Source organism: Cryptomeria japonica, chromosome 5, assembly GCF_030272615.1.
Source record: "Cryptomeria japonica chromosome 5, Sugi_1.0, whole genome shotgun sequence".
NCBI lineage: Eukaryota > Viridiplantae > Streptophyta > Pinopsida > Cupressales > Cupressaceae > Cryptomeria > Cryptomeria japonica.
This window is the reverse complement of record NC_081409.1, coordinates 201,792,335-201,813,597: the sequence shown is the minus strand read 5'-3', so window position 1 is coordinate 201,813,597 and position 21,263 is coordinate 201,792,335. Positions and strand designations below refer to the sequence as shown.

Here is a 21,263-nt window from a genome sequence, read left to right as displayed (position 1 = left end):
ATTTCAAGCCCGTGGTTTTTAAAGTTCCGGCAGTTTGGTGGGTGTCTCTTTCATTGTTCGATACTTGCCACACGGATGTTACGTGCTGGGATAAAGATTATATAGGTATCTTGAATAAAGGTTTTACAATTTGCTAAACTAAAACATGTTGTGTTCGCAGAATAGTCACGAGGAATATCCAAAAGCGTTAAACCTTTTCAATGTTGTGTAACCTAAAACCCTAAGCAAAAGTAGGGAGTTGCTTTTGGTTTGTTGATTCTGAAAATATTCTACCGTGCTATGGTTTTGTGATTTTTCTTTGCAAAATCTACCCATATTTTCATCATCTACATTATTAACACCATGTCAAAATTTGTGCAGAGAAAAATGACAAAACCCTAGCACGGTATAATTTTTGAATCATTATGGGTCTAAAATCACAGTGTTTCACTTCCAGTACATATGTTGTGCTTTTAACAGTAGAAAAAGTATTTCAAAATATTTAGCTGAATTGAGACGCAAAACTCTCTATTTTGGCATCTATATTTTTTAGAGATTGATTGCAGATTCTAAAATTATATTTGTTTCTGTACATATATAATAATTTTTCAATTGTTTATTTGACAGAATATTCATCTTTTATTTTATAAATTAAATTAGTTTTTGCAGATTCTAAAATTATATTTGTTTTCTTATGTATGTAATAATTTTTCAATAAATGAAACTTTTATATTGTATAATTTTATACCCATATATTATTCAAGGTATATTTTATACTTACATATTATTCAACGTATATTTTATCATTTGAAATTAGTTTTTAATTTTATACTCATAACAATTGCATGATTTGATTTGATTTGATGTTACTTTCTAATTTTATACCCACATATTATTCAAAGTATATTTTATTATCAGCTTAACCATTTCACCTCCATCTAGTTTATTTGTAAGTCTTATTTTCCATTCAAATATTTATTTAGCTATCTATTAGTAGCTTCATGCTTATAATTGTATTGTTACAATTAAAAAAACTAAAAAAATTATTTGCAAGTCTTCTATTTATAAAATTTGGATTTTGTTACAATTAAAAAAACTAAAAAAAAATATTTTTTTAATAATATAAAATGTTTTTAGAATCTATGAAAACAGTTAACTTAAGAAATTGAATACATTCATTGTTGACTACTAAGATGTCTTTTTTGTTGTTGATGATGTGGATTTTTTGAAGATGGCTCTATTGTTCATTAGAGTTGATTTATGTAAAATGAAAGTTTGGAAATTGTTCATTTGGTTTCTAAAAAGTCAATCAAACAGGTTTCAAATGATCAAAATATTATTAAACATTTATATAAATGTTAAACTCATGAAAACACATTAATAAGATTGAGCATTATAAAGGTTAACAAAAGTGTGTGCTTCACTTCCCATACAATACCAATGTGTTGATATCTTCTAATATTTTTTACTAAATATATTTAAGATATTTATATTAGTTCTATATAATTTTCATTTTTACAATTATTTATATTTTATATTACATGAATTATTATAATTCTAATAAATTTCATTATATTATATGAATAAATGTGTCATTGAGTGGCACAATATTTACCTTTCACATAAATTTGAGATCTTAAATACAACTATTTAAGAGATATTAACAAATTATTATTATTTTTAACTAAAAATTATTCTAATAATATAAATATATGTGTTTTAATCTAGTTTAATTTATTTTACTTTATAACTATTGAAGAGTAATATTAATTTTTCTACATTATTTACTCTAGATTTTTATTTAATATTTTTTTTAAGTTGTTTATTTTCTTAAATAAACTCTTTAGCAAATAAAACATTTATAATAGAAATCTTAAATAATTTTAAAAATATATTAAATAAAATAAATATTTCTTAAATGATTCTTAAATAAATTTGTTTATATATAAATAAAATATTTTTTTAATTTTTAAAATTTAAACATTCTTCAAAATCATTCTAAGCACAGTTTTAATCTTATTTGTTAATAACAATACATATCTTATCTGCAACAAAACTTAATCTTTATTAATTCCATATACATTTCTTAATAATTTGGTTCAAATTATGTAAAGATCGAAATAGATTTTTTTTATTGAAATCAAAATTATTAAGAAAGATGTTTGAAAGAAAAACAAAAGAAAAGGTTGCAGTTTTATTAGTACAATTTTAAATTCTAAGCAAATGATAAAATTACTATCATTTTCACATTTGTAAAAGAGTCTTATCAGGGGGTGACTTGACTTCACCCAATGGTTACTAAAAAAATTATTTAATTGAATGTTAGTCTATGTCAATAGGCCCTTGGTCTATTGGTGAAGTTGAATGATTCCAAATAAGCCCACCAAGAATCAAATTTTGATCTAGCCTACAAATATGTTTTTTAATAATTTAAATAATAATAAAAATCCAATAGATTTAATAACCATAGTGGGAGGCATGTTTACAAATATAAGAGCACATAAATTAAATCTTTCCTAGCTGCCTTCAGGCAAACTTTGAAAGTAAAATAAATTTACGTTTGCAACCCGTAGGTGCTCTTCCTCTGCGACGACACCTAGGAGAGCCCATAATTGCCTCTGCCAAATTTTTAGATGTCATAAAATTTTACCGGCAACCACAAAAAAATATTTCCGGATGAACGTGAGACAATTCCGGTTGGCAAAGCCCACATTATAATAGCCAATGGGCTAATTTATTTATAATAATAAAGTATGTCTTAGTATGGAAAGTTTGAATAGATAACTATCATGAAAAATTTGATTCACAAGAAGGGTCAACCATCAGATTTAAGTTTGAATGCTATCTAGCAATGAAGGGTTGAAATTAGTGTTTAACTTTTTCATGGTTGAGACACTTATTGTAGTGATTTTTTGGATTTATTTTCATCTTTTAGTTTTAATATGATAGTTAAGTGTTAAAATACCATATTTCTTTTGTATAAGAGTTGGTATTTATTATGTATTTTATCTCGTTATTTCTAATCTTTGTTTATATTATGCTTGTTTTTGTTTTACATAGTCTCAATTTTTTTTTGTGTTACTTGCAATTTAGTTTCAGCCATGAAAACCTCTTGTTTGAGTTCATGTCATTGCCTTAGGTCAAAAAGATGATGCCATCTTTAAGGTTTTGGGATTGAGACTAAGTTTCATAAAAGTTGATCCTTAAAGACTTAATGATTAAAATTGAGTGTTTTTTTGTTATATAAAAGCTATGGAGCTTTCAATCAACTATGCAATTGTTACAAATTACATATTAAACTTCATCTCCCACTAAAATTCATTGTAGGCTTTCTCTATTACTTTGAAATTTGCGCAATTTTTCAAGTGACTCCAATTTATATAGCATTTGCCAAGTGAAACTTCATACATTTTTATCAAATGATTAAACTTTTCTAAATTGCTCAAAAAACGATTTCTTTGCTAAATATAACTGAGCCTAAGGTGATCCTTTTTGGAAAATAAGAAAAAATGTAAATTGTATTTCAAATTTTGGTTTCAAATAAGTTTACATTTTTTCTAAAATTCCATTTGACTTCAATTCCATCCTATCACTAACCATTCCGTTTGATAAGATGTGTGGATTTTATTTTTTTTTCTTGGTAGATGTGTAGAATTTTTTTTTTATCAAAGTATATTTTGCATTTTGCAATGTAAGCCCTAGTTTATGCTTAATTTGTAGAATGCACATTTCAAAGTTTTAAGAATTATTTTTATTTTTTGTAAATAGCAAGTCTACCTTTGATTTACAAAAATTCAAGGTTATTCCACAATAAAGAATAATTAAAAAAATCATTAAAATTTTTAAATCACACCCATTGTTAAACTTCAAAGTTTCCAAAGTCCAAAGTAAATTGACAAAAAATTAATTTCTTCAAAATCTCTAGTTCCCACTAGCCTTGTATTGTCTCATGTTATACTTTCTTAACCTATCATATTAGAATCTCACACATTGTAGATTGCCTACTTAGCTCCTTGCTTTTCTTTTAAATTTTTATGTGTATATTCATTGTTTGAATAACCTAGAAGGCCTCCCCTTTCTATACATTGCAATCTTCTTGACAACTTTGCAAACCAAATCATTTAAGAAAAGGAAGTATGATTTTAAGGGTTATCATCCTACTTCAAAACTCAGTTCAACAATTTTAGAGATTGGAGATACATTGCAACCTACAATATTTCTAGTTTTAGTACAATCTCTTGAACTTGTATTTGTATGTTTAAAATTTTGATGTGCGAAAGGGGAGAATTTACGGGACCCCAAACGAGCTCATCCTTGATATCACTATTTAGGCTATTAAAGAGAATGATAGTTTTCCAACTTATCTCAATTTAATATGCTCCTTGTTGAGCCAAAACAATGGATAAATAACTAGGCACTACACCATAACTCAAAGACATGGATTCTTTATTGAGAAGCCATCAGATTCCATAATTAAGGTTCATTTATCTTATCGACCTAAGGACATTTAACTTGAAATGGGACAACACAGTTTGTGCACTAAGAGCTTTTAAGAATTACTTTCATCCTAAACTTGAACATATGGAACGCTAAAATGAATTCTCAAAAAGGAAATAATTCTAACTAAATCCTAATACAAAGAAATCCTATTTATGCTAAGTACTCTGAAATAGAAATTTCATAGCTCAACATAAACAACTACTATGTTCTTCCTTGGCTGCAAGAACAGTTGCATAATTGTAGTTCAATGGCTGCAGGAGCAAACACTGACCAGTTTACTAGAAACATAATGAATATAAATTAGAAAATGAACCCGCAAAAAATAAACATGCAAAATCCTCACCAAGTGGGCCGCCTTGGATGAGTCATTTGAACTAGTAACTACATAATTAGATTGTTAAGCTCCCACAAGCATGCCATATGCTAAAACAAACAAAGTTGAACTTCATTCTTTTCTCAAAGATACTTGAATAGTACAATAAAGATAAACATAAATTTTTTCAACTCTCTCCTCAAGAAGAATGAGGAGAATTTACAAAATGACTAGATTCTAACTATCTGCCATAATAGACGCTCCACTCCTAATAGATCTAGGAGGAGAGATTTTATTGAAACATAAAACTAAGAAGAAAAGGAGATTGAAACAGAGTATAACTCTATTCCAAACTTGCTTCCATTATAGTCTTTTCGTAAAACTAATCCATCGAGCGACATGGCAAATAAATTGAAGAGTAAACTCTCCCTAACTGGTCTGCGAAGTCTTCAAGTGACACTAATAGCTGGTGAACATATCATAATAGTCTTGACCTCTTTCTTGCTTTGTTTTCCAGGGCGCTTTCAAAGTTCTACCCCATCTTTCCGATCACCTTTGATCCCATCTCAACAACATTGGACTCTTTCAACCAGCTACGTCACCAAGGTTAACATACAAGAAATCTAAGATATTCATGATTTATTAAAATATAACATTTAATATCATCCAAAGATAAAGATATACTTATACTCAATCCATTAAATTGCTATAGCATCACTATAAGAGGTTTTGGGATATAAATTACATGTTCAACATTATGACTCAAAAAACACTATCACAAAGTATATGATCTTAGGAATGTTAAAACAAAGTCTTCAAACACCTTAAAATGTCTGGAATAAAGATGCATAAAATAAGCCTCATCACTCCTATGCATAAAAATCTAAAAATAAATATCATGACAAACATACAACCACTTTTTTGGAATGTTTTAATGACAACTAATTGAGAAAAATAAGAGATTCTATTACTAGAATTCCAAAGAACATTCATAAGACTAAATCCTCTAAATAAAAGTGATCAAATTACTCTACTAATAGAATAGTGACAAACCCTACATCTAAAGATTTCTTCTCCTTGATGTGCTATTTATGCTGACCATTATGAATGACACAAACAAAAGTGATTAGGAAACCTTAACTAGTGATCATCTACATGATCAACTATGTGATTTATAAAATACCAAAAACATTAAATGACATCTTATTTTCTATATATGTTGACAAAGAGAGCAACTATTCCAAGGTTAAATTTAATAAAAAATGGTTTGAGAGAAAAGAAATTTTATGAAAATTATCCTAAACTAGATTTGAAAGGAAGAAAAAAAATTATAATAGGGTAAATGATTCATTCATCTCATATCTAATTTCACTCTTTTAGAGAACTAACTTAATAAGGGATGAGTGGGGAAATTAGTTTATATATTTTTAAAGGTTTATCTATATTAGAGTATATTAGAGTAGGAGAGTTTACCACCACTCCATTTGAGCTATCAAATTATCCTAGTAACAGATTATCATATTAGAATAATGCAAGGACATGAGTGAGGACTATAAGTTACTTTAAAATAAGCATAACATTGGTAGTTTGTTCTATATTTCAATTTTGAACACACTTGTGTGCCCATGCTAAGACTATTAAAAAGGAAATTACAAAGATTAATCTATATCTTTATGAGACAATTTAGGAAATTTTTACCCTAGAGTGAACATTAAGTGTTGATTATATATCTATATCCAAACATTAACTTAACATAGAATATTTATTAGCTAACAACTATTGGGAAAATAGGTGTTGTACACCTTTCATAATAATGTTTATTATTGTAATATTTATTTTATTATGTGAGATACACATGGACATGTGAAGTGTAGAGATTCTTTGGGAATATTCTCAAGGCCACTTGATGGGTTGTATTGTATGTATTGTAATATTGGGATATTATATTTTTTTTATTTAATATTGGGAAAAACTAAATTAATAAAATACCCAATATTAGATGTGGGGTCAATCAGGTAGTTAGCCCATTGTATTAGCACATGGTTTTGTCGTACATGGTTTTGATGTAATATCACTTGGTGGTTTTGAGGGAGCTTGCGTTATCCAGGTTTAACATTTGGGGAGGTAGGAAGCATGGCATGGGATGTGGTTACATTCTTGTTCACATGGACTGTTTGTTGATGGTTGGGGTTTCAAAAGTTGTCATGGTTGTATTTATAATATTGCATTGTTGATAATGCATGCTAATAGATGCTTTTGGAGGCTATTTTTTTACATCTTGTGTCATATTTGATGGGTATGTTATCTATTCTTTGCATATGGATTCTAAATGTTTATTTGATTGATATCTCACTTGGGTTATGTGGAAATTTTCATATGTATGGTTGCAAGTTTCCTTTCAAGTGTTATCAAAGCTAAGGTTTATGGTGTTATAACCCTAGGTTTTGAATCCATGAATGCATATAAGAGTTCAACATACCATCAATGTATCAAGTTCCCACACAATAGAACATAAGTCATAGTTAAAGGTGATCCAGACCCATACATGTATTGCAATAATATCTAGAACCACTAAAAGCTTTCACTTGAAAGCAAGCAGAGCTCAAAGGGAAATTCAAGGACAAAGACGTGGGAGAATATAATCTAAATCAAACCATGTATTTAAGGCAACTAATGGACTCTCCCAAGATTTATGGTAGATCACATGCAGGCATCAACAATCATCATAAAATAGAATCCCACTACTTTCAAAAGATGGGGTGAAATGGAAGAAGATATTTACAAGATGTTTTACAAAGAACCAAATGAATAGCTTGATCAAGACCACATCACAACACTAATTGAAAATTATGAAAAAGGCGTCAATTTTTTGCAAAAGGTGGGATATGATGGGAAAGGTCCTCTTGGACTATAAAAGAAAGGCATCATTGAACAATTACAACCGAAGTTAGTACCAAAGAAATAGAGGACATGAAAGGGACTTGGTTTTCCACCACTAAGGCTACATGATCTTGACTCTCAAGAGAAATTGCAAATTATTTATCCCACTTCCGCCAATGATCAAAATAAGGAAAGACAATATTCTACAAATTCAAATGATTTGGAATGGGGTTCCAGTAAATCATCTAGTAATTATGACATTGTAGAAACCTTTACAAAACTTTAGAGAGGGTATCAAACATTTTAGTCACAAAAAATATAAAAATAAAAATAAAACTAATATGATTTCTGATCAACAACCTAAATGAATCAAAGCTGGAAATGTCTTGTTTTTAAACTCCCAAGAATATTTTAACCTTCATAAACGACAATATAAAACAAAAGCCACCCACCCAGCTCTCAATTTCTTCCACCCACCCAGCTCTCAATTTCTTCTATTGCCAGGATAAGAAGAGAGCTGGGATAAGAAGAGAGCACAAGCACATATGAACACCAGCTGAATCTAACGCTTCGAACGTCGCTTTTTTTATGTCCTGTATATGACAAACACGCTTATAAAATTCCAACTGAATTACTTCATGCATTATCATTATTACTCTGTAAAGTCTAAACCTTTCAAGGAATTAAAAGAGACAGAAATATATAAAACAATCTGAATATTTACATCAACCTTTTAAGTAACTCTTCTAATAAATTTCAGATATGATTTTTATATTCACTATCGTGGAATCCCAGAGGACCATGGGAGCATACCCATGCCTTAAGTTGTGATCCACAACTAGATGAGCTAGGACCGAAGCCCTTTTCAGATATGATTTCATCCCTCTATAAACCATTATAAACTCACAACTTATAGCTCGAAAAGATGAACTCTCAAAAGAGAGTGCATACAAAAGGAAAACCATAAAATATATAGCAAATTCATCACTTACCAAGGAGAGGGAGGACGGAATAAAATATTATCTGCCAAACTACCCTAGCTATAAAGCATGCGAAACCTGCAGATAGAACAGCGGGTAGAGCGTAGAATTAATGTGAATAAGATCCTCCTTGAGTGCTTTTATTTCCAACAACCTCTATCCCAATCCCAACGTCCTATTTTCTCCAGGTGTATTAAATGGACTGATGTTTTAGCTGCTTTCCAGAGTGAAAGGGCCCCATAGCCAGTGCGTTCTCACCTAAACTGTGCAAGATTTCCAATTTAAAAAGTATAAAAGATCACCCTATCCTCCTTTTATGCATGCGAATACATTTAACAGAGCAAAAGTGAGAAGGAAAATAATAATAACTCTGTATCCAATGTTCCACAAAATATATCTAAATGAAGAATGCTTATTCACCGTGCTTTGAATTATTCTTCTGTTTAAGTAAAATTTCTGAAAGCTGTCCTTTCAAACGTTGTTTAAGGTGATAGAAATTTCACAGAATCCAACAAAATATGAAGATAGTGATGCATATTCCTCGCAGTTCAAAATATTTGGTCAGTTTCATTTGATGGACTTTAAATGGAGTAATCTTTTTACAAGTTTTTGATTTTGACAATGTTTTTTCTTACAAAGATTTATTATTAAACTAATTAAAACAATAGTAAGAAAGATCCTCAATTATTTACTTAAAACTATAAACTTATTCACTTATTAGAAATCAAACAAAAACATATTTTCAACTGATTTTCAAATCAAATGTTTTTCACTTAGTCTCTTCGGGCTAAGATTGTTTATCGATAAACCCTAACAGAACATTATTGATCAACACTCAAGAAATCGATGACAAACAGAGACTATATTTAGCATATTTCAATGACAATGTATTTAGCAGATTTCAATGGCTTTGAACTGAGCCTGAGTATCAGGCTGCTTGGGCACTGTGACAGTGAGCACTCCATTTTCCATGCCAGCTTTAACCTCATCCACCTTCGCACTCTTAGGTAGTGTGAAACGCCTCAGGAACCTCCCTTTGAACCGTTCACAACGGAGATAATTCTTGCCCCCTTCAATGCTGCGTTCTCCGCTTATTTCCAGAATCCGACCGTCTACCACTCCTAATTTAACCGCCACTTTATCCTCTCCTGCAGCGAAACAGAGTCCGGCAAAAATTTCTTTAAGCAAAATCGAAATGAAAATGAAACCCTAAATAAATAAATACTCACCGGCAAGGTCGGCCTTAAAGACATGAGTATCCGCAGTTTCATTCCAATCTACAGGTGGAAATGTTGTAGTTTCATTCCAAGAAATGAAACTCTCAGGTATTTTGTAACGAGGGTCAACGATTTTGGCGTTACTATCAGCCAAGTCGCTGCGGTTCATTTCGTAATAATTCCCGAAGTCTCTGCGGGTCATTTCGTTATAATTCACGACGTCTCTGTGGATATCAGACATTTCTAACAAATTCGCCAAATCAAGAGGAAAAACTTCTTCTAGCTTCACCCGTGGCGTCTCTTGTTAGATCGGCCTTGAAGAAAATGGCAGATTGAAGCGTCTTACATATGTTTCTCAAATTTGTTCCAGAAGTTTCTCAAAGGACCAGATATTTGTAGCACGTTAGGGTAACCGTTATTGCTAAAACATTGTAACTTATTCAAACGATTGCAAAAATAAATTTTAATGTTAATAATTTAATAATAATATACAATTTGTATAGCCATTTTATAATATATTATAATATTTTTAAATATACAGATTTACTCCATCCACTTTATAGAATAAAACTAGCATAGTTATATTCTAAAAATTTATGTAGTGGTTATAGCATTATGATTATTAACAAATATTGTTAATCAGTTAATAATAAATAATGGTCATAACTATCTTATATTTTATTATATATTTAAAAATATAGATTTGTATCATCCAATTTATATGACTAGAATTAATATATTTACATTTTAAAAAACGTATGCAAAATAAAAATCATGGCATTGGGATATACTAACAAATATTGTCAGTGAATAACTAATATAACAATCTTATATTGTATAAATGGATGATCCCTCCATGCCTCCTGTTTGGGAGGTCAAAAAAAGCAATGCAAAATAGAAGTCATGAGATATTGATTTACCAGCAAATATTGTTAGTAAAAATAATATACAACTAGCATAGTGATCTTATATTTGATTATAACATTTAAAAATATAGATTTACCCCACCCAATTTATGCTAACAAAGATAACTTACTTATATTCTCAAAAAGTCTATATAAAATAACAATCATTGCATTGTGATTTCCTAACAAATATTGCTATTAAATAAATAATATAAAGCTCACATATCAATCTTATATTTTATTATAGTATTTAAAAACATAGGTTTACTCCATCCAATTTACATGAGTACAACTTCCATGCTTATATTTTGAATAATCTATGTAAAATAGAACCAATGACATTTTGATTTACCCAAAAATATTTTTAGATGAATTAATAATATACAACCTATCTTGAATGCTTATATTTTAATAAAATTATGCAAAATAGTAGTCATGACATTGTGATTAGTAATAAATATTGTTAATGGACCTAGCGTACTTATATTTTAAAAATTAATGTAAACTAAGAATCATGACATTGTGACTTATCACCATATATTATTAGTTAATAAAGAGTATGCAAGTTGCATATAGACCTTATATTTCATTATAACATTGAAAAATACAGATTTATCCACATCCTATTTAGAGCTCACTACCATTCTTATATTTTTAAAAACATATGTAAAATAGGAGTTATGGAATTGTGACATACTAAGAAATATTATTAGTCAATAAATAATATAAATAATATAAAACTAGCATTACAACTTTATATTTTATTATAATATTTAAAAAATATATTTCTCTCAATGTACTTTAGATGAGCCAATACTTATATTTTAAAAATCCATACAAAATACTAGGCATGACATTGTGATTTACTAACAAAAATTGTTAGAAAATTAATAACATACAATTGACTAAGTGACCTTACATTTTATTATAATAGTTAAAATTATATTTACCTCCATCTAATTTACAAGAGCTAGTAAGAATTCATTGATTTTAAAGATCTATTTAAAATCAATGGAGAGATATCAATTTAAAGATAAGTTATAAATTAAAATAAAGAAGCTTATTTTTTATTTTCTTAATAATTTAGAATAAAAGCATATTAAGTTTTTTAGATTTTCTAAATTTTACAATTTTATAAAAAATAAAATAAAAATAAAAATATGTTTTCTTAGACACTAGCTTTGTTCTTTAGGCTCGCTATCTGTATTTTTTTTAGGCTGGCTATCTGTATTTTTTTTAGGCTCGCTATCTGTATTTTTTTAGGCTCATGGTCAAGCTCTTCTCCTCTAGGAATGAGGGGCACTAATGGCCAAGAAAATATTCATCCTGGCTTACATAATACATTAAAAGATAACGAGGGCGTGGGGAGATGTATATATATATATAGAGAGAGAGAAGAAAAATAAAAATAAAAATGTGTTTTGTTAGACACTAGCTTTGTTCTTTAGGCTGGTGGTCAAGCTCTTCTCCTCTAGGAGTGAGGGGCACTAATGGCCAAGAAACTATTCATCTTGACTTACGCTTTCTAAATGAAATGTGATTCCAATAAGCAGTTTAAATAGCAAAATAAAACTCTGATTATGAGGCAAACAGATTATGCATGCAATGGCGAGGAGTTCTGATAATCAGAAAATGAAATGCAAATAGTCAAGGGAAAAGATTATGCATGGCAGACAACAAAGCAAACAACAAAGCTTAACAAGGAGGAGTGGCATCTAGAAAAGTGGAACTTTCCCAAAAATAACAATGAAAATGGTGTGATACAAAACAGGCTAAAAATCAATAGGAAGAAGTTAAGGTGAAATTAAATACTCATATCTTCCATGGAGTGTGCTTCCGAAACCGGCTATAACAGCCAAAAGAAAATAAAATATTTTGTTTTCATTGGTCTAAATAATTTTATTTAATAACCATTTAAACATGAAAAATGAATTAAGGAATAATTCAATCATGTAGAGTCAAATTGAATTTAAAAATTAATAATTTATATTGTTCTTAGCTAAAATATCCATAATGTGAATAATCTGAAATAAGGAAGTGTGAAATCTCAAATAATAAGTTTGGGGAGAGGGACCAGTAGTTGAACGGGGTCCAATAGTCGTTATAGCAATTGTGCTCATAATATCTACTCTACCACAAATTTATACTATATATTATAAGTAAATAGTCCACATGTAAATAAAAAAATAACCAAATGTTGGTCAAAATAGACCTATACTTGAAATAAAATATCATAACTATTGAAATAAAATATCATAACTATCCACTATAAGTGTGTAATTAAAAAAATAAAATGCTCATTTAATAAAATAAGATGCTTAAAAATAAAATATCATAACTATCCACTATAAATGTGTCATTTAAAAAATAAGATGCTCATTTAATAAAATAAGATACTTTCTTAAGCAAGTATTGTTGTCATGAAAAAATAATATTCTTATTTGTACAACTATTGGGGGTAGCAATCTATATTCATTGGAGTATTTTATATTAATAATTTGTCCTATCACAAATATAAAAGGTGAGCACAAAAAATACCTTCAAACCTTAGTTGTAGATAGTTAAGTGTCCATTTTACATTTAAAAAAAAATGGAGTTCTTACAATATTTCATGTGAGGGCTTCATGTTGATGAATTTAGCCATAACTACTACTAATCCCTCTCCCCTAAGTGCACATATATTATGGAATAATTCAATCATGTAAAGTTAACTCATAGAATTCAAAAAATTAATATTTACAAAATATCAAAAAATTGAAATTTATTATCAAATATTTGATAGAAACAAATCAAAGATCAAATCATTTACACAATATCAAAAAAAAATTCCTCACTATTAATAATTGAATAAAATAAGTTCATTAAATCTAAAACGCAACAAATTAACAAAACATGACTTAAAATTAAGAAATCATCACCAAATGAAGTACCATAGAAATTTGAGTTATTCAAAACTACAGGGTATGATTTTGAGAGGTGACAAATTAGGGTTTACTACCAAAGACTCTCCCCTACTCATATGCCTGAGCTGATTGATGCGAGGACTATATACTCGTTCAGATTCTCCAAGATGTGGACTAAAAGTATTCCTGGCTTCACCAGGCTTTGCGCTTTCACTTGAAATAGTTATCTTTGGACTACGCGTGTGTCTAATTTCACCACGGCTTCGTGTAATCATCTCATCCAAAATTTCACCTTCATCTGCTTTTGACCCACCAGCGTCCTGTGATATAATACAAATTATATTGTTCAATTATTGGTACAAAATTATAAGGCAATCATGATTTTTCTAAACTAGAAATGTGATAAATGCATCATCTTACACTATTTGTTGTGTCGATTGGTATTGCAGGTGACTCTTTGTACTCAGCTGCATCCAATTCTTGAAGATGTGGTCCTTTGTAAAACCTTGGAAGAACATACTGTCTTATAGGCACCAACAACATTATAAGCAATGGAAAAAGCACACCAGCTGTGGGAATCAAGGTTATGCCAAAACAAGCCAGTAAATAGCATGTCTGGAATATAGTAAACATCACAATTCTTTTGAAAGGCACTTTTTCAATGAATGAAGCATGATGCTTCTCCAGAACCCTGTAACAACAATGTTTGATTAGTTCTGAACTCTAGCAAATTATCTTCAAGAACTTGATTTTCATTGAAAGAAAGAAGAAAGATGGGGTACAGTTTTAGTATAATCCAAATCAATCCATACACGAATCTACGGCTTGGAGCAGTGAATACAAGCAGTATCCTTTCCCAGAATTGATTTCCAGGCAAACTCTCTATGGCCATGAAAGCAAAGTAACCCCAAAGGACAGAAGTGGGGATCTTTTTAAGGACAGGCATTGCACCAAGACAACAAACCACCATTATAGCTTGCAACAAGTTAATAAGTCTTTGTTCCTTAACTTCAATGGGTAGGAGGTCATCTATGTCCTCAACATTGAAAACTGATTCATCAACTGGAGCATCTATAGTTTTATCACTTGCAGCTAACTGAATAGTGGTATCCTTTAATTGGTTAAGTGCCTGCATAATTAGGGTATCCAGTAAACCAATAAATCAATGGGTCAAAGTTTTAAACCATAAAAATTACCTAGAACAAAACAATGGGCTTCTTACCCAGGTAGGTGGTGGCTGGTACACCAATGGAGTTTGCATTTGCTGGTAAGTTTCTTGCATGTGTCCATATAACTCCCCTAAGTTGGAATTAGCCCGAATGCTTTCATGAGCTGTTCTTACTAACCTTTTGCGCACCAACTGTACTAAAACACATGTCATTAGAAACTATATAACAAAATAGTGCCACTGTGTTATGTTTATAGTGATTAAAATTTATAGGCACCTGATGTTTGAGAGTAGCTAAACTTTTAGTGTGCATGGGCGATTGAGGAATAACACCATTTGAAGGCGGTATACCAAGTAGACCACATAAAATAACCTGTCATAAAATAAGAAAACTTTAAATAACCAGCAGGGAGGTTTGTAAACTATTTACAATTAGAATAAATTAACTTTGGATTTATCTTATAGATAATCTAGAAAAATAGATACTTATTAACACAAAATCTTGTTTTGTGCCTATTTATCAATTACTCATACAATGATAAACATTCACAATAATCAATACATAATAAAGATAAAAACCAATGATCAGTGACAATTGATAATAAAAATAGACTAATCCAAAAATTACAAAACATTTTGATATATATAATCATATTCATGTAGTTTTTTAATCATATTTGTGCAATTTTAGCTACCAAAAATCCCAGCAGAAGCATGTCATAATGAAATGAAGATGGCTTCTTCAAATTGAATTCCTTTTGTTGGGCAAGTTGGGATGCCACGCTATGGTCAAAATAATAAAGCACGGTAATCATTGTAGCAGGAATTATTTCTCCAATGATATATATAAATGGCACATCAAGCATATCCTGTTTCAACAAGTAAATAGTATTATTAGGTGCATTTGCCCAACTTCCATTGAAGACAATATTTCTTCAGAAATGTAGTTAGTTCAAAGTGAACTTCAGCATCCCATGGAAACAGTTTTGAGTAATTTGACACGATTCAAATACCAAAGTTCCAAATCACTCAATCACTTAACTCTTGTATTCATCTGGACCTTTCAAAAATTAAAAAAAAAAAACTCTTAAACCAAATCTTTGGGACTGTGTACCTTAACAACTGTCCAGTTGGCATAGGCATTAGGTGACCATGGATTAGGAGTGAAAAGCCGCCGGGGAATTCCACTTGGAACATGATTGACTGGAGCATATGAAACTCCAGTCCACACAATGACCATCAATGGTACTCCATAATCAGCAATAAGACCTCGCAGTGATCCTGTAAATACAAAATTAGGTTTAAAACTGTAGTTAGAAAAGTCCCCTAGAAGACAATAATTTATTTCAGCATGCATAGATATCCTTTATCTTCTTTCGTTACAATTAAAAGTGAATCGGTGAACTACTAAAGTAATCTTATCATAAAGAAAGCTGTAGTCCATTCCACAGTAAGAAGCATGCATAGCTTTCCATCACATGGCTGACTTTTCTATTGTTTCTTAATGTCTAGCAAACAAATTATGACCACAGAGATGGAAGAGAAGAAAAAAACCAACAAAGGACAATTTAAAGTGTTACAAAAGTAAAATTAGGGAATGGGTGAGGAATATCATATAAAGAGCAGGTGAGGAAAATCAGGAAGAATAGGTGAGGAAAATCAAAGGAAAGATTGAGTATAGACTAGAACTGGATTAGGTTGAAACATAGATACCTGTCCCATAACGCCAAGATCGGGCTTTGGGGCTCCGTAGTCCACTGAATAGAAGTCCAAATGAGAGAACCAACGCAAACGTTCCATTCGCGAAAGGCCATGAGGGTTGGAACTGCTCAAGTTTTACATTTCCCCTATCTGGGACACGAAACTCATTCACAAGGCCCTGTAACAGATGGTTAGCTTTTAATCTATTTGGGTATCTTCAAAAACTATCCTTAGATTTTTTTTCTGATTTTATACTTCTTCTTATTAAAAAGTTGTCAATAAATATCTTATTTTCATTGAAATTTAGTCATTGAACTGAATGATATTCCAAATTAATTTTTCAAATAATTCAAAAGATAACAATATATAAGATTTAATTCAATAATTTTTCCTTTTCGAATCAAAATGTTTATTTTAGAACTTTTCACTTAGATAAGTTATATTTTTAGAATTAGAGTCAATGAACTTTCATTTTTTAACTTAAATGTTTATTTTGAAACTTGTTTCAGTTGGGTAAACTATATATTTAGAAATACAGTCAATAATCTTTTTTTTTTTGAACTAAAATGTTTATTTTAGAATCTTTTTCAATTGTGTAAACTGTACATTTAGAATTACAGTCAATATCTTACCTTTTTCAACCAAAATGTTTATTTTGAAACCTTCCTTGGTTGAGTAAACTATATATATATAAAATTAGAGTCAATAATCTTTTCTTTTTGAATTCAAATGTTTATTTTAGAACCTCTTCTTCATTTGGATAAAGTATGTATTTACAATTAGAATCAATAATCTTTCATTTTTGAACTAAAATGTTTATTTAAAAATCTTTTTCAGTTGAATAAACTATAGATTTAGAATCAGAACCAATATCTTTCTTTTTTAACCCCAAAAACATCTCAGTTAGAACATTTTTAATCAATGATTTTATAAGCAGAAATTTTATATGTCATATTTAGAAAGGACAATCATAACAAAATTTGTCAATAGTGGCATGTTGTGATGGTTAAGTTGTGTTATTGTTGTTGCCATCAAGATTCAAATCCCACGGATTCGTAGCTCAGATCAAAAGCGTTTACCCCTTAAAAAAAAAAATCATAACGAAATTTCTTGTTCAACATGTGAATAAGAAAATTATAGATCAACAATAAAAATGAAACCTTACACGAATAGCCTCTTGCGTGAACAGCATTGCAATCAGCAAACCGAAAAGTTCACCGGCTACGCGGGTAAACCTATTGATGATTGAGCATGCACCCAGGATTGCCAACAAGATCAACAAAAGTGAAGTCCAGACACATACCCTACAGATAAAACAGTACTCTGGTTATTTATGAAGAAAACCCAACAATTGAAGATTTCTCCTTTTAGTATTATGTTCCCAGAAAATAAAGAAAATACTGTCTAACTTTGGTTCTGGTTTATAGACATGAAAGATCTTTCTTGAACATAACTTAAGCTGGCAGGGAGATGTATACCATCCTGCCCAAGCCAAAAATAAATGGGAGCCCAAATTTTCTTGGCTTTTGGCAAAGTTGAACATAAATGTATACATAAGCACAGTTGGCTCAGCTACTCCAAGAATCAGCAATGGATGGCCACCCAAAAAGGAATGTATGATTCCGCAGAGTCCAGTAGATGCCAATGTTTGAACTGCAGTCAAGATGCCATCTGCAAAAACCAATTTCAGAAATTGCAATCGGTTGACACTTCTAATTAACTTTGAAATGGTTTCTTCACTGGACTTGAACTAGTTGATAAATTGATACTGAAGGTGGCAATTCTTACTTGTGTTTCTGTCCAGTTTTTCCCCGAATGCTATCACTGGAATTGCTGATGCAAAGAATATGTAAGTTGTGAGGGCAAGTATCCTGAATATTACAGAGATTGAAGACTTGGTTAGTGTCTGAAAGGTTAATAAACAGAGAAATCTTTCGCAGTTAATCAATTCTTAGAACAATGAAAAAATATTGTGATGATGGATTATTGATTGTAATTCAAAACATTAAATACAAAAATATACATAACAAATTTAGAAACAATATTATTACATGAATTGTCAATAATTCACACGTTGATCACCTGAATCCTGCAGTGAAGCCACTAGTCCAATCTTGCTTGTAACACAACAATCTTCCTTTAAGATAATTCTTGATCCCTCGAAATGGTACAAATGTCTCCTCCATTGCAAAGAAGAGTAAGAAGTAGAAGGGAAATGTAAATTCTTGTATTTGACACTTGGATTGTGTACTATAGAATGTGTAACACTATTTTATAAATGATAATATAAACACTTATTCATAAAAACAAAATTTAAAAAAATATAACAGATTTAAGAAAGTCGATCCTTCAAAATTATAGAATAGACAAAATTCAAACCCACTTTGTATGGTTACAGTAGAGCTCTCTGATTACAGGCTAAGAAGGCTTTGTATAATACAATCTTTTGTATTTGTGTTAGTCGAAGTTCAAAACTCATTTAGCCATCCTAGTAAAAGGAAATACAATCTCAATTAAACTTTGGGGTGAAAGTAGGAGGAAAAAAACAAAGGGGACATGTGTTCAAAGATTTAACAATCGGGAAAAGAAATTCCATGTTTCAGCATTACTTGGACTCCATGACTGAAGACACAAAAGGATAAAATCTGATACTACATCTAACTGGCCAATTCCTTTTACAGACCTAGATGACCACTCTAATACAATAAAATGCGATATGGGATAGGGATCAGAAGAACAGCCAAGAGTTACAATTACTTGAACACCATAGCTGAAGACAGGAAAGATAAAATCTGATATTACATCTAACTGGTGAATTGCTTTCATAGACCTTACATGATCAATCTAATAGACTAAACTGGGATATGGGATCTGGATCAGAAGAACAGGCAAGAGTTACAATTACTTGGGTTCCAAGAAAAAAATTGATCTTACGTACTGGGCAGAAGCTCTCAGACCCACAGAATGGGCTATGGAATCTGAATCAGGAAAAGAAGGCAAGGAATTGTTTTTCCTTTCGCGGGCTAGTCTTTTTTAAGGAAAAAAGATTCAGACTTCAATTGGCAATAGGCATTTGACATTGGATTACATCTGGGAATTTCCGACTTGCAGAATTGACGCCACTGAAAGCTTGCCAAGCCCTTTCTTAAAATGATGATAACATATACAAGAGCATAGTTACAATAAACGCTTGAGAGGCATGAAGAAGAAAGCCATGGAGGATTTTGGAAGAGATAGAACCAGTGACTTTTTATGATGTTTTGATTTTTGGAAGGAAATCGAATACAAGTAGCACAGGGATGGGAGCTCTATTAAAGGTTTAATGACGGATTACTGTCATAATGGTGATTATTTATAGACGGTGCGGGTGCAAATGCATACGAATGGAACCTGCCCCTTTGTTTCCTTGTAAAATAAATGGGCTCCATGTGAGCTTCACTTGCAGGCAAGCCGCATAAAATCGGACCCGCAGACCAAAAAGAAATCCTTGAGCATGCTAAAACTTATAAAATAGTTTATATACCAAAAGGAACTAATAATACAGGAACTGTCCAAATTAACTAAGGAAACATAGGACATATGATGATTGTGTTTGGGTCATCAATAAACTGGTGATGCAAACCTAGGACGTAGGATTGTTGAAAATACATGAAATTATTATGATATATGTATTTAATTTATATAACTAGTGCTTGCATCAAGAGGAAAATATACTTTTTATTTTATTTATTAAATTGAATAATTGTATAGGAGGTATAGATCTGAACTTTAATGTATAAATAGAGTAATTTGATGTTTCTTGTTGTCTTTTCCATAGATTTATTTAAAATATAAGAACCCTAGTTTATTTGTAAGTCTTACATTTAGATATTTATTTAGCTATTGTTAGTAGCTTCATGCTTATAATTGTATTGTTACAATTAAAAAAAATAAAAAAAATATTTGTTTAATAATATAAAATGTTTTTAGAATCTATGAAAACAATTAACTTAAGAAATTGAATACATTCATTGTTGACTACTACGATGTCTTTTTTTTTGTTGATGATGTGGATTTTTTGAAGATGGCTCTATTGTTCATTAGAGTTGATTTGTGCAAAATGAAAGTTTGGAAATTGTTCATTTGGTTTCTAGAAAGTCAACTAAATAGGTTTCAAATGATCAAAATATTATTAAACATTTATATAAATGTTAAACTCATGAAAACATGTTAATAAGATTGACCATTATAAAGGTTAACAAAAGTGAAAAGCGTATGTTTAGTATGAGTGGGCATAAATATAAATCCAAACCATAACCATAACAATAAATATAAACCCTAACCCTAGACACAATCCTGAATGTAACCCTAAATCCTAAGCCTAACAATAATCTTAACCCTTTCCCTAACCTTAATCCTAACCATGATATAAATCTAAACCCTAACCATTAGCCTAACCTTAACAATGTTGTAAACCCTAACTATAATCCTAACCCTAACCCTTAACCCTAACTCTAACCCTCTAATATAAACCCTAACCCTGACATTGTGATATAAACCGTACCCCTAAACATAAAATTAACCATAATCATAAATCCTAATCCTAACACTGATCCTAAGCCCATGATATAAACCCTAACCCTAGAAATAATCATAATAGTAACATTAAATCCTAGCCCTAACAATAATTGTAACCCTAATCCTAACTCTAACCTTAAACCCTAAATCCAAAACCTAA

The 21,263-nt window shown here is 30.4% G+C and overlaps 2 protein-coding genes across 2 annotated transcripts; both read right to left on the bottom strand.

Annotated features, from left to right (window-relative positions):
- Positions 1 to 9,445: 9,445 nt before the first annotated feature.
- Positions 9,446 to 10,192, bottom strand: LOC131043088 (18.1 kDa class I heat shock protein). The gene is made up of 2 exons (XM_057976435.2): positions 9,882 to 10,192; positions 9,446 to 9,800 (listed from the first exon to the last, which is right to left on the bottom strand). The coding sequence occupies exons 1-2, from the start codon at positions 10,108 to 10,110 to the stop codon at positions 9,544 to 9,546; spliced, it is 486 nt and encodes a 161-aa protein (XP_057832418.2). The 5' UTR covers positions 10,111 to 10,192; the 3' UTR covers positions 9,446 to 9,543.
- A 3,526-nt stretch (positions 10,193 to 13,718) lies between these two features.
- Positions 13,719 to 18,732, bottom strand: LOC131043081 (boron transporter 1-like). The gene is made up of 12 exons (XM_057976426.2): positions 18,629 to 18,732; positions 18,335 to 18,417; positions 18,025 to 18,217; positions 17,712 to 17,850; positions 16,559 to 16,724; positions 15,960 to 16,126; positions 15,541 to 15,714; positions 15,123 to 15,218; positions 14,900 to 15,037; positions 14,490 to 14,806; positions 14,098 to 14,368; positions 13,719 to 13,997 (listed from the first exon to the last, which is right to left on the bottom strand). Exons 1-12 carry the CDS (start codon positions 18,730 to 18,732, stop codon positions 13,719 to 13,721), a joined length of 2,127 nt encoding a protein of 708 aa, XP_057832409.2.
- Between the last annotated feature and the right edge of the window lie 2,531 nt (positions 18,733 to 21,263).